General features: G+C 31.9%; 2 protein-coding genes and 1 non-coding gene across 3 annotated transcripts; 2 read left to right on the plus strand and 1 right to left on the minus strand.

Moving 5' to 3' along the window:
* Positions 1-391: 391 nt before the first annotated feature.
* LOC25495839 (FH protein interacting protein FIP2) lies at positions 392-9,668 on the minus strand. Its single transcript, XM_013596091.3, has 11 exons — positions 9,507-9,668; positions 9,302-9,411; positions 7,319-7,453; positions 5,611-5,766; positions 5,096-5,179; positions 4,654-4,700; positions 4,500-4,573; positions 3,968-4,026; positions 2,349-2,408; positions 1,443-1,523; positions 392-836 (listed from the first exon to the last, which is right to left on the minus strand). Exons 1-11 carry the CDS (start codon positions 9,553-9,555, stop codon positions 783-785), a joined length of 909 nt encoding a protein of 302 aa, XP_013451545.1. The 5' UTR covers positions 9,556-9,668; the 3' UTR covers positions 392-782.
* Positions 9,669-15,494: 5,826 nt separating this feature from the next.
* On the plus strand, positions 15,495-17,226 carry LOC25495841 (dehydrin HIRD11). The gene is made up of 2 exons (XM_013596093.3): positions 15,495-16,436; positions 16,979-17,226. The coding sequence occupies exon 1, from the start codon at positions 16,092-16,094 to the stop codon at positions 16,392-16,394; it is 303 nt and encodes a 100-aa protein (XP_013451547.1). The 5' UTR covers positions 15,495-16,091; the 3' UTR covers positions 16,395-16,436; positions 16,979-17,226.
* A 6,377-nt stretch (positions 17,227-23,603) lies between these two features.
* On the plus strand, positions 23,604-23,686 carry TRNAL-UAA (transfer RNA leucine (anticodon UAA)). The gene has a single exon. It is a non-coding gene; the product is annotated as a tRNA-Leu (tRNA).
* The last annotated feature ends 1,782 nt before the right edge of the window (positions 23,687-25,468 follow it).

Below are 25,468 nucleotides of genomic sequence, written 5' to 3' on the forward strand. Positions count from 1 at the left end.
TTTAGACAACATTGACCAAGAAAATAATCTCTCTGCATATTGAAAAAACCTCTTGTAACTACTCTTTTTGATTATCGAAAATGGGCATCTAAATTCATCCATATATGGACGGATATATTCCTAGAATACACAAATCAAGAGTTGCAATTCAATAAAACTGAGAAGATTTCAACAAAAAGAATAATATAAATAAGAAAGTTTTATGAAAATAAGTATTCTTTCACTTCCCTTCTATTTTCACTTCTACCAAACAACTAAAAAATCATTCTATTTTCTACTCACTTTCATTCCTTCCACTTTCAATTCTGATCCAAACAAAGCAGTAGAGTTGCATTCAAGAGTTTGTCAAGTCTAGTGCAGACATTAAAGAAAGATTGTTGATAAAAAAATATGAAAGGAAAAATATTCACATCACAATTAAGAGGTTTTTAACACAAATCATGCATAATTGTCATCAGAAACAGTACTATACACAAGATGGTTCACAAATTAAAATAAATAGTAATATTGCGATTTTCTTTCACCAGATACATACAAATCAACAAACCAATGAACAAGAAAAGCCTAAATGGCTTCCTCCTTACAAAGACAACATGTTATAGAAAATCGTCAACAGGCATTACCATAACATCAATCAACACCCGGTTGCACCACTTCATAAGCAGCAATGTTAAGTATCGTTGAAACACGATTCAACTTCTCAAGTTAACTCATCTTGACATTCTTTAACCACATCCCCACTTGTCAATATTATTTATTATCTTAACTCTTCAGTCCAAATATTATCTGATTGCTCCGAGCAAATTGGCACCATCAAGCTTTGCTCCTTCCAAGTCCTGATTGATAAAAAAAGGAATGAAAAAATGTTAATTATCGTATATTTTGAACATAAAAATAAACTTTCCATCTTTTTCCCACATACTATTTCATTGTGTTGGCTTAATTTATGCTAGCCATCTGAAAACATACAAGAGGAGGACAAGAGAAACCAGAAAATACACATGATTTTGCCAAAAACCCTAGATTTATAACATAAATAAGCAAAAGGAGCATCAAATTAAAGAGAAGTTGAAAATTTTCAATGTGATCCTACAAGGTAGGTACTTTTTAACCAGTGTTGACAACAATTGCGGAAAATTGCAGTTAGTGTCTCACTATAGCTACTATATAATAACACTTTGTACTAAATGGCGTATCGCGGAACAATACTGATTTGTTCAAATTCTGCTATTTTATAGCCGCTATTTGACAACACTGTATTTAATAACTATTAACTATTCATTCCATAGCCAAAAACTGCTGTTTCGGCTGGTATATAGAATTCTCCATTCTATGTGATTTAATCAATTAGTTCTATGCCAATACAGAAGGATTTCCCTGTTTTTGAAGGAAATATCAAAGACATATTAAAAGCACTACACAAATTCAGCTCGTTTACATACTGTATCTCGAAGATTGACGTGACGCAGATAAGCTCGTTGAAGGTTAGCATTCTTCAACTTGGCACTGTTCAGCTTTGCACCCTGAGATATAGGGAATTGATTTCAATCAACTAAGCCAAAATAGAAAAATAACATTTCACAAAGCCATTGAAATGATTTCAATGAAGAAACTTAACTTATAAATAACAATAATTATATGGGTTTAACATTACGTTTAGCGAAATTACAGGAGCTTTTATTTTAAAATGAAACAAAAATTCCTGATTCACATATGCAAAACTACAAAGACCTCCCTAATATAACCATATCATCCTTATTGTTTCATTTTACAAGTGGTAAACGAATTTCAAACAAAAAGGGACATCTTTCTGCAATTTTGTCAAACCTCAAGGGGTTGGTGTTTAGAAAGGGTAGTGCAATGAACAAGACTCCTATCATTACACCATGAGCAAAGACACTGTTTCTATGATAATAAACTGTGACCCCATGTTGCAAGGCAGTAATTTCATTGTTGTGCCAAGGTTGATAATTTACTTTAACATGCATGAGCATGTTTATATGTTCAGCGATAATACATATATGGCACCTGAATGTTATAAATAACCAAAGCTTGCTAGTTGCTACAAATATCAGTCTCAAAATTTCAATTACATAAATTTATGTTATCCAATATTTTGCACAGGTAGACAGCAACTACAGCATAAGGTGTGCTGGCATAGGGAAGAGTACAAAGTGTATACTAAAAGCAAAAAAACGGCATAAATACCCTTAACAATACATGGTGATAAATGATAATCTTTTAGGTGAGTAGTGCAGAAATCATCAACACTTTTTTTCTTTTTCCTTTTTTGCACAGAAAATCTGCAATCCTATTACTTTCACCAATATAGGTTCTTGATATCTTACCTTTAAATTAGCTCCTTCCAGATTAGCTCCCTCCAGATTGGCATTAGTAAGATCCGCATTCTGTGTAGTTAAGAAGTACCAGGTAATTAATCCTGTCAGACCTTTAATCAACACACAACACTAGGGCTGCTTGTATCAAGCTAAAACCCATCACTTGAAATAAAAATCATCCTCTGGAAAGATATTATTTAAATATACTTTCACTTGACACTTACATTTAATAATTAAAATGATATGTGAATAAAGATTTCACCAAATCAAGATGGTCAATCCACCATTTAGTTGATTTATAAACTACTTTCATTGACTCAGAGTGTTGTCTAAGCATTACGACAATAGTCTATGTAGGCATGGATAGTCAGTTATAGCTTTTGGCTTTGAGCATATTTGAAATGATATTCTAATCTATAATTTGTACAAATATAATGCGCCTTGTCATAAAATGAAGTGATAGACATCTCGTATATTGATCTAATCATATCAAATACCTAATTGACCACCTTCATTAGGACAAAAATTCATTTCAAACTAATGAAATTATAGTAAAATTTAGATTCTGTTACAACTTACAATTCCCCCAAGATACCTAATTATTTTGATGTTAGTGGCTTAGTGCCGACAAAAATTCACAGAACTAAAAAAGATTGATGGAAGCTGTAAATTAAGAAGAGGTAACTAGCATCTTAAGAAGGAAAAAATTAATGTGGTGTCAAAACTCAAAATGACTTCACAATACCAGAAAATGTTTTTGAAAAACGAATAGCCGTGCCTTGTAGATACCAGGGTAAATATGTACAACATTGAGTAGGGCAAGGTAAACAAAGAAAATAAAACAAAAGTTAAGTGATTTATTTGCCATTAATTGTAGAGAAGTGTCAGATGAATGACAATGTGGATCTCAAAAGGTTAAGAGATAAGAGGATCATATCTCAAATTTAAAGCGGAACAGGGCAACTTTAATTTATCAATTGCAGCACAAGTAGGATTAGGGATGACTAAACACACAAGACAAAATAGGCTCATTTAAGAATGAATACATTAATAAGAAAATTGGGATGGCATCAACTGTGGAAAAGATGGTAGAATATTGCCTTATATGGTTTCTATACGTGCCAAAAACCTATAGAAGTCTTAATAAGGAGTAACAATTAAGAGCTACTGTGTGAGTGCCAAAAACCTATAGAAGTCTTATAAAGGAGTAACAATTAAGAGCTATTGTGCGACCAAGAAAAATTAAAGGCTGAATTATTTAGAATGATTCCGATCTAAATGTTGTCGATAGATTGATTTATGATGTGATTTTATTTTCATTTGATTCATGCAATTGACTATACCTAGTTGAAAAAGGATTTTGTAATTGCTTTTAATCTTAAGAGGAGTTAGAGGAAAACACAATATTGATGTTAGTTTAGAAGTTCCACTTCAAAATAAAATGACAGACAGGAGAACATACTTTATTACTAAATTAACCAAAGTTAATAAAATATTCTGATGAATCTCACACATAAGAGAAAAAAAATGGCACAGAAATAAAAAGCTTTTAGAAGACAAAAAGAACAGCATGAAAGATATAAATAAGTTCAAATTATAAATCATATATAGATTCAAGTTTGGCAAACCTGTAGATGTGCAGATCGCAGGTCTGCTCCACAGAAGCTACAACCAACTAAACAAGCATCTGCAAAATAGCAGTTTTAAACAAATGAACTACATTTACAGGAATACTGTTCAATATACTACTACAAACAAATGCTTACTGTCCACGTAATGTTCAAGTCAAACCAAGAAAATTACTTGGATATTGCAAACCAAATTAAAAATATTATGCCGGATGCCATAGGAAGGTAACCTCGAAAGTTGGACTTGGTTTTCAAACTGGATTGTTTCCTATTTGTTCATGTAAATAGCAAGTAATATGAATGCACACTACAATGCCACAGTACTGGCTATTACTGATATTTCCCTTATCTTTTAATAAAAAATTGCTATTTTTATATACTCCAATAGATTGATCCATGTCATAGTGAGATAAGGTTTGGTTGTTATTTGGTTAAATGCAAAGTAGCAGAAATGACAAGGAAACGTGTGGAGGTAATACTGTATAGATTTCAAACATCAGAATTGGTAAAAAGCATATAATATAAAACAGACCTTGTAGATTTGCACTTTGAAGATTTGTCCCAGCCAATAAAGCACCACGAAGATTTGCCCCAGTAAATTCACATCTTCCCTAGGAAAGATGAAATAATTAAGAGGCCTGCAAGCATGTATGCAATTAAATAGCATAGTTTTCTGATTGACTTACTCACGCAAAGTTGCATTATGAAATATGGCACCCTCAGCATCAACATCCTATAAAATCACATAGGTTTTAGGTCAACTTGTAAATTAAAATAAAATCTATATGATGATGTGATCAATAGCACCAAAATATTGTAATCAAGAAAATATGTGGTGATAGCTAAATACTACATCACTGCCAAACATCTACATTTGTCAACAAAAAGAAAAACCAATCATTTACATCAATATATTTATGTTAATGACAGGTATCCTTTGGCTGGACAATGAAGTTGGATTATAAGCTGTGTTAAAACTATTGAAAGTCTAAACTCACAAACGGTCTCAATTAAATTAAGCTCAAGCTTAATTTTAAACCTAACTTGCCTCGTATTATATATATACGCTTGAATGAACTGGCTAAATTGACATCCCTAAGTATGAAGACTGGTTATATTCATACTTACCCGGAACTTTGCACATTGAAGATTTGCTCGTGAAAAGAACACATTTTTAAGACAAGCATAGCTGAAATCCACAAATGATAAATCCTGAAAATCCAAAATTCAAGCGATTAATGTAAGGGTGGATGTTAGTGGGCGTATTACCCTGCATAAATTTACCATTTAAAAACTCTATTGAATATGATGACTTAGATCTCTGTCTAACATTATGTTAATTTCTAAAAAATGGTTAAGGAAATAAGCTTCTCCGCCTAAGGTAACACATTAATGTCATCCTTTGGTGCATTCTTCAAATGCCACAATTGTATAATACTTAAGATTTACGATAAGATAAACATGAACACAAGTTAATTTAAATAACTTTGTTCACATATATAACCTTTCATCTTCCAAGTATTGACAAAACTGAAGTTACAGAACACTAGATAAAGCAAAGTTTGGAGGGGCTATATATATAATGGCTAAAAGAAAATACACAGATACATACATTTTATATAATAAATGGTCCAAGAATTTACCAGTTTAGAGAGGTCGATGCCAGAAAGATTAACCCCTCGAAACCTGACTCTCTCAGATTGTATACATTTGATGATATCAGTACGTGTCAATTCTGTACGGAGCTCCTCTTCTTCCTTCCTCTTATTAAGGACATCTTGGATTCCATCTATAAGCCCCTAAATTTTGCAAGTGATCATAGGTTATAGGAATTCAATGCAGCCAGAAGTTTCAGTTTCTTTTCCATATAAGAAACTTAAAAGTATAACATCATGGAATTAAGAGCTAAGTAAGATATAATATCAAGCAAGTGTAAGTATCCAAACATTCACAAATCCATTGCAGATTGCTCTTAATGATACAACCTTCACAAGAACCGTGATCCTCGTGCAAGTTGCATTCTGGACTATTAATGAAAAAAAGCTGCTACGTCCTAAACTAGTAGGAAAATACTTAAAAGAATTACAAAATGTAGTCCCAAATTACACAGACCTCCCTTAAAGTCTCTTTAAATGACACTTAGACCCCCTCTAGTTTTAAACTAGACATTCACCTCCCTTAAATGTTTAAACAATTGACATGCACCACCCTCCAATTTAACGATCCAATTAGTAACTAACAGATTCTGTTTACAGAGTTTAAAAACAACTTTGTCGTCACCTTCTATTTTTTTCTTTACAGAATTTAATTTCACTCATAATTTTAAATAAATCCAAGAACAACCGAACCCGTTCATAAGTAATTTTCCAGGTACACTAAATTTAAGTGCACGGTATTCATTCTCGTTCAACTCTTCATTAGTTCTTCTTCCTTATTGTGCTAGAAAGAACCATATTCATATTCATTCATGGGTCTTTCTTTCAAATTCCTTGATTTGAAATTATGGTTAAAAGAAAATCCAAAGAAAAACTCTCAAATGAAATTCAAATTTAAAGTGGATTAATCAGAAAGCCATCAAGAGGAAAGAAATAACTGAGATGGTGAGATGCTTTTTTATTTACTCACACTGTCTCACCAGTCACCACCAACTCATTAATCAAGGAAAGGCTTCTCAACCCCTTCATGCTGATTGGTACTCTATTCAGGTTCACATTTGCAATTTGAAGTATAGTTCAGTTCGGTGTAGAATTTTACACTATGCAGAAATTACACAATTTGGGAATTTGGTATACTTGGTCATAATATTGGAAGGAAGTATGTTGTTACTGTTTCTCATATAAGCAAATGATTGAAAAGAATAAGACAGGTTTATTTTTCTTTTTCCCCCTAGGTGTTTAAACGGAGTTATATATTAGGGGAGGTTAATGTTTTTTGTAAAATAGAGGGGGTGTCATTGACATTAGAACATACCTCAGGGGAGGTTATTGTATTTTTCCCTAATTACAAAATGTAGTCCCAAATTTTATATTTTGAAAAAAAGGGTCAAGCAAGAGAGATGAGAATGCCTGTTCAAAACCTATCAAATGCATTTGTTATCTAACCCACAATCAAAAATGAATTCGGAAAAAAGAAGAAACTTCGGGTTGTTTACTTAAAAAAAAGTTCAGATTTCATTTTCTACTATTCTAGTACAACTAAACTAAAGCACAAGCTACATTAAAACCATACTAATAAAACAATAAAGTCCTTGCCAAAGTTATTTACATATCATTTCAAGCTACACTATACTCATGCAAGAATTGCTACACGCTAGAAACAAAGCAAAAAATAAAAGAAAGAAGCTGTGCTCACAAGTAGCTGATAGTACTCAGCTTCCCTTAACAGCTCTGTATATTCAGCTTCCTCGAGAGTGGGCACCACGCCGTCCCTTAACCAATTGAGAATGTGTCTGAAGTGTTTACCGTCCCTATCGACAAAAACATACCCCTGCAATGCAAACACACATTAGCACTGTCCCCAAATCAACAAATATAACAAAATCTACAATTGAACAATTATACAGAATTTTATAGATAATATTAATAATGATTACAGCACCTTGAGGACTCATATCACAATCTCAGCATATACTTTTAATTAAATTACCACAATAATAAGTAAATATCCAAATTGGTCATGACAAGAAACACCAAGACCTATTTAGTCTCCAAGAACTAACATTCTCAAATGCCTAAAATCGTCCTAAAAAAAACTAATTTTTACCCGCGTGAGATTTTTAAGAACTATTGATATTTTTCATTTTCCCCGATATTAAATAGGTCTTTGTATTTTTTGTCGAAAGCAAACTACAGATGAACTATTTTGTATTGGACGAGGATGTAAGTAAAGTCTGATCACAAATTGTTTCATAATCAGGGATCGAACTCGAGTATTAACCCAAAGTATGGCCTTTAAGATGAGTTGGGCATTAACAACTTGAGCCGAAAGTCTATCATAACCATATCCCTATCCAGCACGTTATGCTCTAGATTTTTCTTAATAGTTTTTCTAGATCTTCCTCTGCCTCTAATGATTTGACTACCCTCTGTTTGATCTACTCTTCTTACTATAAAATCTACATGACTTCTCTCTACATCCCTAAACCACCTAAACCAAGTTTCCACCTTCTTTTCTACGATAGGCGGTACCCCAACGCTAACCCTCTAATGTTGTCATTTCAAATCATATCTTGTTTAGTCATACCACGCATTCAATGCTACATTCTCGTCTATGCCACGCTTAAATTATTCCCGCATTGGTTATTTACAGTTTACGGTTGTACTTTTGGGCACTCGCCAAAAAAAATTGAATTTTCTACTTTTATGCTTATACATAAAAGGGAAACTAACTTTTTGGGAAACAATAATTACTATAAAATTTGCCCTTCATCAAGGGTTTGTTTACCAAGCACGATAAGACAGTTTACGGCTGACAGCTTATAGCGCATAAGCTAGCTGATTTAATTTGTAGTGTTTGGTAAAATTAGTGGTTGAAGTAGTGTATAAATATGAAGTAACATGAAAATAATATATTTAATTAATATTAAAAAATTTCAATTAAGATTGCAGGGGTAAAATTGAGATAAATAATGATAAGCTATAAGTTATAACCTACTTGAATTAACTTATCAAAAAACGCTATAAACTGGTAAAATAGGCTATAAGCTCATGAGAAAGTGATGGTTAGCAAAAGGATTTTTTTTAATCAAATGAACTTACAAGACATAAGCTAAAAAATGAAACTAGCCAAACATACCCTATGTCTTGTAAGCTCGTATGACCAAAAAAAACCTTGTCTGGTAACCGTCATTTTCTCACGAGCCTATGCTTATTTTTACTAATCATAGTGTTTTCTAATAAGTTCATTCAAGTAGCTTCTAGCATAGACCTTATAGCTTATCATATTTTATCTCAATTTTACCTTTGCTATCTTAATTGAAAAAAAATAAAAAAATAAACATATCCTTTTTATGTGATTTCATATTTATAAGCTAGTTCAACAGCTAATTCTTACCAAATACTACAAATCTATGAAGCAGAGACACTCCTAGGATTATGCATGTTCTAGTGTCAGATGCATATGGTGTCCGACATCGACACTGACACATATAATTACACTGAATTATACTGTCGGCATGTCGTGTCCGTATCCGGGTTTCATTGCAAGAAATTCAATCAGCTATTTATCAATTATCAGTTATAAAGTAACTTATCATCTGACCGCTGTTTTTAGCAAACAGAGTCTTAAAAAACAACGAAATGGAAACAAAATGTAAGAAGTTTAGGGATCGTGTACGTTATTGGGATCTTGAGAGAGAGTATGGCGACCACTGAACATAGCAGCGAGCATTGAATCTGGTTCACGCTGTGTAACTGTATCGATCGTTGTCCAAAATTTCTTTCCTCCTGCGAAATTCAGAAATGAAATGTGAAATTGATTAGATTATAAACAACGAAATTGAAGAAGAAGAATTAAACGACGTCGTTGGTTAGTTAGTTACCGATGTTGAGACGAAGCGCAGAAGATAAATCGGATTGGAATTCCTTCATCGCACAAAGGAAGGAAGGTGTATCAAAATCAAATCAATTTAATTAAATTTTTGTGAAGAAGAAATGAAATGAACTCAATTAAATTAAATAAAGTTGTATTTTTTTTGTCTTGGTCACTACTTGTAGGAGAAATAACCTTACTCAATTATATTTTGGTATAATATAATATATTTTTTTGTACTTAATATAGATATTGAATTTGAGATATTTTTGTATTGGATCTAATGAGTGAATTACTTCATCCCAAAGTAATATGTGAATTATTTGTGTCCAAAGTTTCACATATATTAGTTGTGAATTTTCTATATAAATAGAGAACTCTAATAGTTCATTCCATATACCGAAAGTATTCTAAAACTTCAAAAAATTTCTTCTCTCTCCCTCTTTGACTTTGTTGATGAGTCTTTCTTATCTTCATTTTCTTTTTACATCTCTTTAGGATTAAGAGTGATCTTGAGACTATAGCCCTTTCTCGGTATAATATTCCTTCAGAATCAAGAATGGTTTTAAGAGCATAGTCCCCCGATAATTTATGTCATTTCAAAATAAAGAATATTTTTAAGATGATAGTCCCTTTTCTTAAATAATGTCCTTTCAGAATTAAGAATGATCTTAAAAGTATAGTCCATTTCGATATTTTCTTCCCTTGAAGAGGTTATATGTTACACTGGTGATACCATCATATTTAAGTGGTTGAAATTACATATTGATATTTGGAGTTGTTAAATGTTAGAATGATGGTAACATCATATTTGAGTGGTCAAAATATCATAGTAGAGTGGTCATAGTACCATAATTGATTGGTTTCGCTATTAAAATAGTGGTCTTAGTGCCATATTGGAGGTGTAATTCTCGAATGGTGTTCTACAGTGCAGTAGTTAATCGCACAATTGTAGTTAGACTTATTTTATCCTACAGACGACGTGATTGATAGTTCCCCTTGCACAATTTTTTGGGTAGTGCCACAAAATGTCTTAAAGAGAGCGACTATTCGTGACTCAACCTAGTGACAACTTTGGTAGATGAAAATTCCTTTTCAAAATAGACTTTGAAAATTCAAATATAATAGTTTGGAAATCTAAAACCAACGATTTCATGATGAAGCAATTGCAATTCTAACGGTTACAAATAAATAAGACATGTGAGGCATCGTGATAAAACTATAGTCCAAATAAGGTCAGACTTGTTGTTCATTGGGTTAATGTTTAGATTTCAGTCTCATTTATTAACCTTTCATAAAAAAAAATACATAACACCCATCACCCCATGATTTCCGGCCAGGCTGAGATTTTATTGGCTAACATTAATTTCAGGACAATTTCTTAATAAAATCTAAGGGTGATTATTCTGCCATATCATTCTTGAATTTTTCTTGATAATTTTTTCTTGATATATAACATTGCTCTTTCATCCATTGATCAGAAATTAGATCATTTAGATGATACTTTCGATAGATTATTTATTTTGGTTAAGTAAAATAGAGATTAAAATTCATCTTATAAGACGAATAAGTGGAAAATCTAACATTCGAACATCAACTTCTAAATATCATAGTACATTGTCCCAATCATGAAATATGCTCGCATGACTCGATAAATTAATTTTAAACAATCTCAATTATTAACTTAAAGGAAATGCTAACAAATCTGTTTGTTTAGAAGTCTAAAGAAAAAACTTTTTTTTAAAAAAATTGTGTATTCGACGAAACTTTAAAAAGAAATTTTTTACTACATAAAACTTATAAATCATTTTCTCTTTTGAATCTTTAACAAATATTGATACCATAACCATTAATTTATTTTTTTTTTTGGAAAGGACATAGCCCTTAACTTATAATCCAACAAACTCATATGGATAGGATAACTAGGGGTGTTCAGAACTGAACCGATCCAAAAAACCGATACTTTTTGGATGTGTTTGGGTCATATATAATAAAAACTGACCAGTTCGGTTCGGTTTTTGGTTTTTTACTTACAAACCGGACCAAACCGTACTTATTAATATCACTCGACTCTTCTACTACTCTAGACCAGTGCACTACCTTTGTTAACTTAAACTCCTCATATCACTCACCAAACACCAACTACCAACACAACTTCCAAGCGTGTTTAACTCCTTGTTTTACTCAACCAATGAACTTTGTTATTAAACTTAAACTTCCAACACTCATAAACGTGTAAATCCAAACAGCACCTCTCTTCTGTCCATTTGCAATGCGTCGCTCACCAGCAAGAGAGACGTCAACTAACATTTTCTTCATCATATCTCTTCATCCTCTTCGGCCATCGAGTATGAAGGGGGAAAATGATGTGAACGCTGGTACTCTTCAACCATTGAAAAAAGAAGATGGGAAAGGGACTAGTAGTACTCTTGCCGCTGACAATTTTGATGTTGCCGAATGTAGGAAAGCGTTAGCTAGGATGATAATTGTTGATGAGTTACCTTTTAAGTTTGTCGAGGGGGAGAAATTTCGCTATTTCATGAGTGTTGTGCAGCCGAGATTCCCAATTCCTTCTAGGATTGCAGCTGCTAAAGATTGTTGGGATATTTTGACCGATGAGAAACATAAACTAAGAAGTATGTTTAGGAGGGGATGAGAGAAAAGATTGGGAATGCTGGATATCCAATTCTATAATGCACCACCTTTTCTCCATATTTCTTTTCAAACCCATCAACAAACTCCAAAATTCTCCGCAATTCACTTAATTTCAAATCGATATCGTAATTGTCAGAAAAGGGGAATGGTTAATGCATACATGAAGGTGAACGCGATCGCCGAGGTAATATGTGGCGGCGAGGGAAATGAGACAACGGAAAATGGATTTGAGGTGGTTAAAGGCGATAAATTTGATTAAGAAATTGAAATTGATTGAGGGAAATTTTGAAATTAAGGTTTATTTGAAAGGGTGAAAGCAGGGTTTGAAGATGGGAGAGAAGTGTGGCGATAAGTTTAAAAGATGAATGACATTAAAGTGATGGGAGAGAGAAGTGTACCTAGAAGGTTGCTGCTGTTGAAGATAAATGTGATGGGAGTTATGGGAGAGAAGGTTGCTGCTGTTGTTTTTGTGATGAAGAAATAGTTGTTGTTGTTGATGGCTACATGAGGACCAACATCATTACTGGTTGCAACATGTAGAAACCAAATTGTGTCTAAAAAAAGTAGAAACCAAATTGTTGTTGTTGAAATTGGATTTCCTTGATGTTGTTGAAACCAAATCGAAAGATGAAGAGGGAAGAAGGTGGAGATTATTGGTGATTTTTAATTTTAGGAAATTCGAGACAAATAAAAAAAGATAATATAAATTATCATATACTGTGAATCTATTGTATACTCGTGTGAGCTTTACAAATTCAACCCTTGATCACCAATCCTAAGTGACATGTGGCAAAGGTTAACAGTTTTAGCAAAAAAATTAACGGAGAAGACTAAATTGATTGACGAACATGGAGTTAAGGGACTAAATTGAGACGTTTTAAAGTTATGGAACCACTTTAAAAAAAAGAATTAAATTAAAAGACCGAATAATCAATTAAGCATATGAAAATAATATTCTACAACTTATGGAATTATGAAAGAATTTGCTACTACCTAATATATGAAAGAAAAAGAAATTACTACAAATCGTCTTGTATACTTTATATGAGTGCAGCAAGGAAAAAACGACTCAAAATGATTTTTTAATACAATCATTACTATCACTTATTTATAATTTGAATAACTGAAAATCGATCCAAATTAAACCACGTTAAATTGGATTGAATCGGTTTATTTTTTTAATACCAACCGAACCGAACTGAACCGCATGTATATTATTTTTTGGATTGATCCACTTTTTGCCTCATAATTGAATCGAACCGCACCGCAAACACCCTTAAGGATAACTGTAGGACCCAATTACATGAGCGAATCCAAGTCGGAAAGATTCGTGCATTGATTGGTCGGTCAGCATCATTATCTAAATAGCATTGGATGCTGTCCTGCACGACCACCAACCAAAAGATGCCCACAGTACTTTACTACACTAAATTCTATAAGTTATAATTTAGATTCTCATAACAGACAAAATAATTGTATTTTATCAAAAATTGTAAAAATATTATTCGAAATTTTCTTTTAACAATATATCGAACTTTTCTTTTTTATTTTTATAAAAAACAATACTCCCTCCGTCTCGGATTAAATGAGCCAAAAATTCATTTCACACGTATTAAGAAAAATATATAAATGAAGAAGAGAGAAAAATAGTTTTAAGTTCACGTGTTAAGTATTGGTACATTCTCCACTATCATAAATGTAGAGTAGAATATATTGAATTGAAAATGATGAAAATAATATTAATTACAGTTATAAAGGAAAAAAGTAATTAATATTGTATTGAAAAGTGAAATGGATTTTGTAATTTTTTTTTTTTTGCAAATGACTCAGTTATTATGGGACGGAGGAAATACTTTTTTTATTTTTTGAATAACAAAAATATATATATATAAATATAAAAAAGAAAACCACAAAGAACAAAACCCCAAAGGCGGGGGTGGAGGCACACCCTCAGGACTCTAAAAGAGGCCAAAAACACCAAAATCAAAAATAAAACTCTGAATTCGAGAGCCAGTAGCAGCAGCGAACCCTGCAAACAACTGCAGAAAACAAAAAACAACAGAAATAGCCAGAGGGCCTCCCGGGGAAGGAAGGGGAGATACAACCTCACCCAACCCTGCAAGCAAACCAAACCACCACATAACCCTAACGAGTCAAACACAGGACGGGCTGCACCTCTCATTCATGGAGAGAACATGAACTAGCAGGGCACTTAGCCCGAAACCACTTCCAAACTAAGAGTTTCACTTTGTCCACCACTGCCTCCTCTCAGAGTAAGCCACCATCAAAGATAAGCTCGTTCCGAGACGCCTAAATGTTCAAAACAATCCTAAATTGAACTTCTTTTTTTTTTTTTTTTTTTAAAGATACATTGAACTTTTTTTTGACAAATATTAAAGTTATTGTATGATTTTTTTTTTAATAAAAAGTTGTTTTGAACGGAGTAAAAAGTTATTATATGATGATTTTCCTTTTTTTTTTTAACAAGAATATGATATATAAAAATAAGTGGTTCATCTTGTGCTGCTGGTTGTGGTTGCTCTAAGACGGCGAATCATCTTTTCGTTGGTTGTGACTTGGTTGGGAGTATCTGGTATTCAGTTTGTAAGTGGATTGGTGTTCCTTTTGTTTCTCCCGGCTTGATAACAGATCATTTCTTTCAGTTTACTCACTTGGCGGACTTACCGCGACATTCACATTCTTATCTTAAGGTTATTTGGCTTGCTTGTATTTGGACAATTTGGAAGGAGCAAAACAACCGTGTCTTTAAAAATGCGGTTATTGATCCTCTCATTATTGTTGACAAGGTGAAGATGAATTCCTTTTTATGGCTCTCTTCGAATTTTGTTCCTATTGTGCGCGTTTGGTCTTCATGATTGGTGGAGACACCCACTCCTTTGTAGGGGTGTTATGTAAAATTTTATTTTATTTTTTTCCCTTCAGAGGGGGCATCTTTATTAGGTGTTTGTGGCTTGTAACTGACATTGGGTGTTTCATCACTTTTAGCACACCTTGTGCGGAGTGAATCACCTTACTTTTTGAGCAATTTATTCCATTTTAATTTGTTCAAGAAAAGAATAAGTGGTCCATCTCGTACAAGATGTGCAAAAGAGAATCACCCAAAAATATTACAATGTCAAAATAGAGATACCTCAACACATAAACTTCACGAGAAAAAAAAAGTTACATTAAAGCACCCATGCACAATAAATGGTGTCGCCACCACTTAATGTAAATGTAAGCGAAAGTAGTCACACTAGAGCCACTATTCATTGAAAAGACTTCTTTTTTTGGTTACAAGGCTAAAACAAAACAGAAAAAAAAAAAAAAAAAAACAGAAAAAAGGAAAGAGGCTATCGCCTCATAAAGAGGACTCCTAATTCATCCGTCCTAAGAAGAGGCAGCATGTCCTATGAAGGAGAAGAGTGGAGAGTCAATTCAACATCGCTCGATGCTCCAAATTTAGCCATAAAGTCTGCACACTCATTCATCCATTGAAAAGACTTCCGCTTTAGATTGTGTGTTTTCTTTAAACTGACATTAAAAAAAAGGTAATCAAACTTTTTCTTAAAAAAAGTTATTATATGGTGATTTGATTTGATTTGTACTAAGAAAAAAATTAATCACATTTTTTAATAGTGTCGTTTTAATCTACGATGATTTGATATGTATTTGACTATAGGTTAGGAATAAATAAATGAGATAAGAACAAAAACTATAGTTTTTTCAACCGTCCAGTAATAAATAATACCGCGTACACGTACACACGGACATTACCCGCACATGGTCACATCCGTAATCTTAGCCAAAAACGTATAATCTATTAAATCACATTAATTCCCCTAACTTTCATTTATCTCTATAAATTCAATCCCTTCCCTAGTGAAACCAAAACCAAAACCAAAACCAAACATTTTGAAAACAAAGTCACAAACAAAAAATGGCAGGAATCATCAACAAGATTGGAGAGGCTCTTCATGTAGGAGGAGGACACAAGAAAGAAGATGAACACAAAGGAGAAAAGAGCCATGATGACAAGCACAAAGGTGAGAAGAGTCATGATGATAAGCACAAAGGTGAACACAAAGAAGGTATAGTTGATAAGATCAAGGACAAGATCCATGGTGGTGATGGTGAAGGTCATGAACACAAAGGTGAGAAGAAAGATAAGAAAAAGAAGGATAAGAAGAAGAAGGAACATGGTCATGATCATGATAGTAGCAGCAGCAGTGACAGTGATTAGATCTTCTTCTAATGTTGTTTCTCTCTTTCTATGTTAATTAAGGTAATCTTGTTTTTTATTTTACTTTTTTTTGTTAGTATTATCAAATTTTATTGTTTTGATCCATTACATTGATATATTATTCCACTTTCTTCAAAAAATTAGCATGTAATCTTACACTTTATTGTATCTTATTTTTTTTATTTTTTATATAAAATATCAAATATGTTGGCTTTTTGCTTTGGATCTAATTTAGTCTTTAGAATAGATCCACCTTTCACTACTTTTATTATTTATTGAGGTCAAAAAAACACTTTTTAGATGAAAAAGATATATTTTTTTGGTGAAAAAGATCTTTTATTATTAATTATGTAAAAATAAATTAAATTTATGACTTGACTTAAATATAATAAAATAAAAAAGGAAATGTATATGGTCTACATTTGGAGCAAATACATGCCCCCACACGTTTGAATGGAAACCATTTAATGCCATCATCAATGTGTGAGCAACCTGATTTTTTTTTTCTACAATATGCTCCACACATTTTTCCTATGATATTTTTAAATTTTTTTGACTAATATTTGCAATTTCCATGTTTGCAGCGGTGTACAATACCTTATGGTTGGGGAGTTTCTAAAGCTCTTTTTACTTATGATGCATTGATGCACTAAAATAATACTTGTGAGAGAGGGAGAAACTATGTGTATTTATTTATGTCTTTGTTTTATTGTTGACTTATTATGTGCTAATTGTAAAAGCTCACACCTTTGGTTTGGCTTGGATGTAGATTGGCATGTATATAAGAATAAATAAATATGTTAGTTATTGGAAATATCTTTTTTTTTTTGAAGGATGGAAATATCTTTCTTAATCTTATCTTATATAAAACCTATTTATATGCTACTATTCTTAGTATTTTATTAAAATAAACTAATCATTTAAAAAATAACCAATAAATCAATTTTGGACTATTATATAATCCATCCGGTTACATTTATAAGCAAACATGTACTTTTTAGGTTCATTAATACATAATGTATTTGATCTATATATTGACCAAATACATTAAGCATTGAATGAATTTGTTTGCTTATAAACGTGACCGGATGAAGTATATGTTACCATGATTGCAAGTTAGTAGTAGATGACATCAATGGAACAACAACATGACACAACATAATTTGGCCAACTTTATCATGTTGTTAAATCTTAACTAAATTTAATCAAATTGATAGGATTAGTTTCATCAAGATTTGGTCCCGTGAAAAGCACATAGTTTTACGCACTAATAAAATTACAGCCGTTGATATCAAATTTGACGGTTTAGATTACACATCAATTTAACACAATTGAATGATTTGAGCTGTTAATTTAAATTGGACGGTCCTAATCTGTTACATCGTCCGGCTGTAATAGCAGAAAATCCAAATCCCCATCTTGTACCTATTCAAACCATCTTGTACCTATTCAAACCATCATTTTCATATTAGAAAATCTTACTGTCCATCTTGTACCTATTCAAACCATCATTTTCGATTCTAATTTAAAGTCAATATTTGCATTTTTTTTGACTTGTTTTTACAATCAACATTGCGACTTTAAGCAGACAATCATGAAGACTAATGCCAAAACAAATAAAACATAAATAAAAAAAATAAAAATGTAACGAGCTAGAAGAAATGCGAAAAAAATATCAATGTGTATGAAGAGACAATGTTGTGATTCTGAAATAGTGATATCATATCTAATTCTACTTCTGAGCTTATTAATTAAGGTAACAAATCCTACAAAATTAAAAAAAAATCAATTTATTAAACAATCTATTGAAATTAGAATGTTTTTGTATGACATTTCTTTCCGAATAGACTTGCTACAAAGGATAATCTGCGCAAAAGGAATGTCTTTGAGGCCACTTTTGTGTATTGTGCGGCTTTGCGTGGTAAGGAGGATGAAAGGGACCATCTGTTTTTTCAATGCGACCACTACGGGCGGCTTTGGCTCTTGATCTCTCATTGGTTTGGTATCGTCACGGTTTTACATGGTAATTTACACCCACATGCTAACCAATTTTGTCCTCTTGGAGGTTTCTCAAAGAACTCTAGGACGGGCTTTACTGCTATATGGATTTCGACATTATTTGTTATTTGGAAAGATCGTAACAGGAGAATATTTCAAAATCAAATTGATCATCTTGATGCTCTTCTTGGGAGGGTTAAACTTCAAATGTATTGGTGGTTGAAAGCGAATTACATCATGTTCGACTTTGACTACCTCCATTGGAAGAAAAACCCCTTAGATTGTTTACAGACTGTTTTGTAATGTCTGTTTTTGAATTTTGGGTTGTTTATAACCTGTAAGTATTGTAATTAACACTTTCCAGCTCCCTTAGGCATGCCTTGTGCTTTAGGGACTGCTTATTTATTTAATATATTTCGTTTAGTTTCTTAAAAAAAATGTTTTTGAATATGTTAATACTTTTTTAAAATCACAAAACTTCTTGATTAAATACCCGAAAACTTATTAAGATTAAGTAAGGGTTTTAATTGAGTGACTTTTTTTATTAGAAAAAGTCTTTTAAATCCTAATTGAATACACCCATAAACCCCTAAAGCATATCACTTACTATTTCATCAAAATACTCTTAGAGTGCGTTTGTTTCAAGTTATCTTTGTAGACTCTTGAGAATAAAATGATCGAATTATACATGCCTATTTTTGTTATAAGTTTACTAAATTTTATTTCAGGATATAAAATGTTCATGAGAATAGAAAATAAATTTAAAGAAAAATGTTAGAATAAAGTTCCCATGAAAACGAGAATAAATTCTGAAGTAGATATAGAAGTCACAAGAAAGGGAGTTTGAATTATGACCCTTTTTAAATTTTAATCTTGTACTTAAAAAATACTTCTCAAGTTGAAACTTGGAAGAGCAAAGTTAAAACATACTTCATAATGTTCTGAAGTATTAGTGTAAAACAAAATATCCAAGATAAATAATTTTGTGAGTTCATCCAACGTGGGCTAGTCCACTCCTCACAATGTGAGAGTTTTCCACTACGATGCTTGAGACAACATTCTCAACTCCTGCACCTTACAACTTTGTTCCCTTGGAACAATTACAACCTGTATTCTCTAAGCCTCAGCATACTCACAACTTTCTTTGCTAAGTCACAAAAGACTTTACACTTTTCTATTCAACTAACACTTTAATACCCTTAAAGCTAGATGAGATTTTCTCTTGCAAATGATTTGGAACTTTGACTGAATTTGGGCAAGAAGAAGAAGAGGAGAATATTATCTTTATGACGATAAGAGAAGACTGTTGCACATTCTTTAAGATTTTAGGAATCTTTAGAGTTGATTTGCTGCTATGAAGCTTTAAACACTTTTAATAAGTTGTTTAAGTATGCTTGTAAGTTGCGTGCTTCAATGCTGAGTCTTCTGCCCCTTTTATAGTTTATTGACCTCATGTAGTTATTAGGATGTGTCCAATAGTCTTGTGCCACTTGTATTGGTACTTAGCAACATTTGCTTAAAAAACTTGATCAACATTCATAACTTTAGAATGTTCAAGGTTCATTATGTATGAATGTTAGCTGAATTTCTGGGTTTCTTCATGGGCCTTGTTCTTTGTGTGAACTTCAGAATGTTCTTGGACTCATGTATTTGCAGATCTGTCTTGGAACTTGTGCAGGAGAGAGGAAAGTGGGATTGTCACTTCATTCCCATGCTTTAGGGGATTTCACTGGTCTTTTACTATACCTGCTCCGATACGTGTCTAACTCTGATTGAACGAGACTTGAGTTAGCTTTTTGCTTTTGCTCTTACTTTTGTACCAATTGTACTGTTCTGTCAGATAGAGCATGTGCTGAAAATGAACCTTCTGAACTTCAGAATGTTCATCTATTTCACTTAGGATGATTTGTAAGATTTCTATTTGATGTAATCAAATCTTAACAGTAAAACATCAATGAAGTGCAGTGTGTATAACATCTAGGATGATATTCTTAGAGGAATATTCCTAATGTTTTGTACTTCAATTGTTCATAAGTCTTTAATGAACAATGAATATGCCTTTTGACTTTTATCAAAATAGATGTCTTTAACCCTTGATTGATCTAAGTTATAATAATTTTTTGGACTTTTATTTATGTCACGTGAGCCTTGAATGTTCTTTATAATGTCCATATATTTCTGGGCTTGATATTGATAACTATAAGAACAACCTTTTGAACTATCTTGAACCTTCTGAACTATGTCCAACCTTTTGAACTCTGTTCAACCTTATGAACTTTAACTTGGTTCATAAGTCTTAATGTTCTTTGATTGCTTGCTTCTTGGTTTGATTTATACTATGTTTCTGTCTTAGTTAATCAATCAAGAACACATATTAAATACCAATAAACTAATCAAAGTCCATTAATCTTTTAATCATCAAAGTTTGTTATCTTTAAAATCAATCAGGGATGTTTGCCATAACAAATTAATTAGGGATTTTGCCTCAACTACCTATTATAATCTTTATTTTTAAGGTTCATGAGAATATTATAATGTTACCCAATCATCTTTTTATCTAAATACCTTTGAATAAAATTCACATATTTATAATCCAAGGAATGTTATTCCTAATAATAAACTTGGTAAACTTGAAACAAACACACCGTTAGGTCAATACAGGAGATCATATATTTGTCAAATCAGGGTAATAGCTGCTGTAGTCTCTGAACGTGTAACAGTAACCAAAATAATCCTCTCAATGCTCACATTAACACTTTTTATATAGAGATTTTGTACGACAGTAAATACTTATAATGATCGATATGATAATAACTGAGTACATTAAGGGATTGATATGATAATATTAGCGAGACATTTTAACAGAAGAGACCATTTTGACTAATATAGTGCACAATCAAAAACTATTTTAAAATTTTGATACATTATTATAACTACTCCATCCGTCCCATAATAAGTGAGCCATTTACAAAAAGAAATATTATTCCAATTTTTTTTTGATCCACTTTACTTTTCAATACTATATTAGGGGATCTTGTTAACGAGTGCCCCCGAAACACTCTTTAAACATCTTAAATTTAGTATTTTTCTTTTAAAAAGTCAATTATTATAATTTCTAATACATTCAGTACACAACTTTTCATTTAAAAATTTACCATTTAAAGTGATTAAAGAGTGCCCGGAGCACTCGTTAACATTCCCCAAAAATAAAACCCACCGAGGAAGTACTTGTTTCACATACATATAGTCAAATTATATTATAGGAATCTTATAGTGTGTTTGGAAGGGGAAATGTTTTGAGGGAATGTAATGTTTTGAGGGAATTCAACTACTTTGAGGTGAATTCTATTGTTTGAATCCACCTCACAATAATTGAATTCCCTCAAAACATTACATTACCTCAAAATATTCCTCCATCCAAACACACTCTTAAGAACCAGAGACACATAGTAAATTCATTCACTTGTGTGGTGCACGCGTGTAGTAACAAGTACAAAGTTCGTGCTGGTTCATTCTTCTGATTCATCAAACCCTAATTTCACAATTCAAAGTTCTTGCTGCATTCTTCTCACACAAGGTGAATCTATACTATTCTCTTAATTAAGATTTTATGATTCTTGATTTAGCACAAGCACTTATTATGGTAAACACTTATGTATAAGTTTACATAAGATATTTTTATAACAAAAGATAAAATGTTTTTGTATATGCTAAGGGACAATGCATATTATATGCATGGGCCGGGGTTCCAACCCCGAAAACCCCACTTATTCACTTTAAGGTGAATTTCTCTAGCCACTATGCTACTTGACCAAATAAAAAAGTTGTTTTCATAAGCTATATTGTAGAACTTATGAAATTAAGTTGAAAAAAGCTTATCAAAAGTGTCATAAGCTGTTTTCACAAGAAGATAAACTTAAATAAGCCAATTCAAACATGCGTTATAACTATTATGTAATTTGTTATCAAGTTTTAATTTTTGGTATGAAAACATGAATCATAGCTATAGTTTTCTTGATTAGTAATGTGAACTTTCTCACTGTTGTAAAACAAATAGGGAAAAATTGGTAGATTTTGAGTAAGATTTCATGTTAGATACCTTGGAGATAATTTATTTGATTTCCTTTGCACTCACCTCCAATTATTGTCAAGTTATAGGAAATATGTCTGCTGAAGGGGATGTTCATGTTCGTGTTCCTCATGAAGTACTTTCGCATGTCAACCATGAACCCTAATCTCATCTTTGTTTAAACCAAGATAATTGCCCTCCCGACACGAAAAACATTGCTGTTTTGTGGAACAATTAATTGGTTGATAACCGCAAACGAACATTAAGAAATGTAAATAAAACAGCAAGAGAAGTTGCAGAGTTAGAAGATGAGTTAGCATCCTCAAATTATGTTTGCTCGGTAATCGTTTTGCTGCAGCATAATGTATTGTTTGGTTTGATGGTACCTCAAGGAGGCAAAAGAATGCGTATGCTTTGGCAAAAAGTGCTTATAAGACTTTTAATATTTAAACAAATGAAATCAAAACGAATAATGATGCACTTACGCCGTGTTTGCATTGACTTATTTTTGAACTTATGAAAAATAATTTATGCAAATAAATAAGCTTTTATGTTAATTTATAAGTGTTCATTAACGAAAATTGTATCTTAATAACCTGTTTCTTTCTTCTTCATAAATTACATTGACTAGCTTACAAATAATGCAAAAAATTCACTTAACTCTAACGAATGAATATATAGTTATTTTAGTTTGAAGGAAAAATCAAGTGCAGTTTTGATAAGGTGGAATTCATGAAATTATTATTGCTGTCGATATGTCTGTGTCATGTTCGATATTCATGTCTGAGTATGTACATCATAAATGTGCACTTTACTGTTCACGATGATCTCTCTTCTAGTTTATCATACAAAATTATAATTAACTTGAAATATATTCATTAAAGATTAGAGCTCTATAAAATAGATTAGAGTTACCTCTTGAGAAGTAAGAATTCATTTTATCATTTACAGAACTAAAGCACTTCTGTTGGAAAACAGAATTTCTCTGAATATTTTTTTGTTTCAACGCCAACACGAGTAGAAAGAAATATATACATGAAAATATTTCAAAACGTTGATCAAACCAAAAACATTTATGAAGGCCACCCTCGTATCAATGCAATGAAGTTAAATAATTTTGTTTTGTGTACAAAGAACATCAAGCAGGCTTGCCCGAGTGGTCTAAGGGGGTAGACTTAAGACCTACTGCACTGAGTGCGCGTGGGTTCGAACCCCACAGCCTGCATTCCCTTTTTTTTTTGCAACCAAATTAAGTTAAATATAAAATAACTCATTTTTTAAACAAATCTATATCTTTCGTGGGGCTAATTATATGATTTTTTTTAGTTACTTCAGTTTTTTTGCAGTCCATATTGTGTATGCAAATTCTCATTCAAATATCTCTTTCAATTCTCGTCCTTGACATTCCCAATTGTCATTTATACTGCTAATTTTCCATTCAATATATCATGAGAAAATATAGTTGTGTGTCTACAACTACTGATAGAGATTATGTTATAAGAGAAATGATGTTTCAACATAAAAAATACCAATGTTAAATACAATTAATATTAGGAGAATGCTCCAGAGACATTGATTAAGCGACTAAAACCAGTAAATTTTCAAGACAAAACTTCTATTTATGGATTAAATAATATTATAATTTGCCATTCGACTTCATCGATGCACACTAATGCATAATTTTTTCTAAAGGAATTTACCTTACTGAATAGTGGAAAGGTTTTCAATTTTAGGATCTATGCCTCTTCAAGTACATAAATGGATTTCAACATTTTGTAGGTTAATATAAATATAATATGTTGATAGCTATATAAATGTTACAAAGAAATCTAATTACAATAAATTATAATTAAAATTAACTTATACTTTTTAGAATGAAATATAAAGTAAGTATCAATTATTTCTCTCATATTTTGTTTGGAGAAATGGGAGTGTTGAACGTGTCAATTTGAACCAATAAACTAATTGTTGATGACTTAGTTGATCGTTCTATTAACCAAACCGAATTTTGCTACATTTTGTATGATTGCAAAATGCTTCTTTCCAATCACTCAAAATTTTGTTGCTCATTATATGTCAAGAACATCAACCTAGTATTGTCACTACTTTGATAAATGAAACTTGATCAACAACTTTTTTAATATGCAATTTTGTTTACATTTCATTCTAGAGAAACATATGATTGTCATTCTTACTCCATGCATGTCACTAGATGTAGCAGAATTGCTCAATTTGTCAAGTATACATTAACAACAAACATTAGCGTTACAACTTTTTTGGTTGTGTCCGAGGTTCAAACTCTGGACCTTGCATATACTGCGTTGTCCCTATCAACTGAATCAAGCTCACGAGGACACATAAGCGTTACAACTAATCAATTTGTAGGAATATTTTCCTTAAAAAAAAATTTTGTTGGAAGGAAAAATAATATAATCTTATTTTGATTGAAATATTTGTTGATCCAATTTTATTCATATATTTAAGACTGGAGGAATAATTTTTTTCGGTAAGGGTTACATAAAAGATCGATTACGATGGATTGTCGTATATGCTTTCAAAATAATATTTGCATGAGACCTTGTAACTGCATTATTTATTTTTTAGTGCATATTATTCCACTCGAGTTGGTTTAGTGGTGTTAACTTAAAATTTTAAAGTGTATTCTTTGTCGAAGTCTCAGGTTTGCAACATTAATATTTCGTAATATTGTTTCATTAAGGCCCATAAGAGGACAAGAAAATAACTTATGCAAACAAAGCACAAAGCAACACTAGAATCTTATTTAATATAGTTTGTGACCTCACTATAGTTGGCTTAGTAAACCAATGTCCCTTGCATATACTCAGAATCACATAAAATATGCTTTGTTTCTTGTTGGTCACAAGCGAATGTTTTCCCAAATTGCCAAAACCAAAATTATTATACTATCTTTGTACTTATTCAAACTAAGTCATGGATGCTATTATTTTCATATTAGAAATCCGATAATACTTAAGAAACAGATAAA

Source organism: Medicago truncatula, chromosome 6 (assembly GCF_003473485.1).
Source record: "Medicago truncatula cultivar Jemalong A17 chromosome 6, MtrunA17r5.0-ANR, whole genome shotgun sequence".
Taxonomy (NCBI): Eukaryota; Viridiplantae; Streptophyta; class Magnoliopsida; order Fabales; family Fabaceae; genus Medicago; species Medicago truncatula.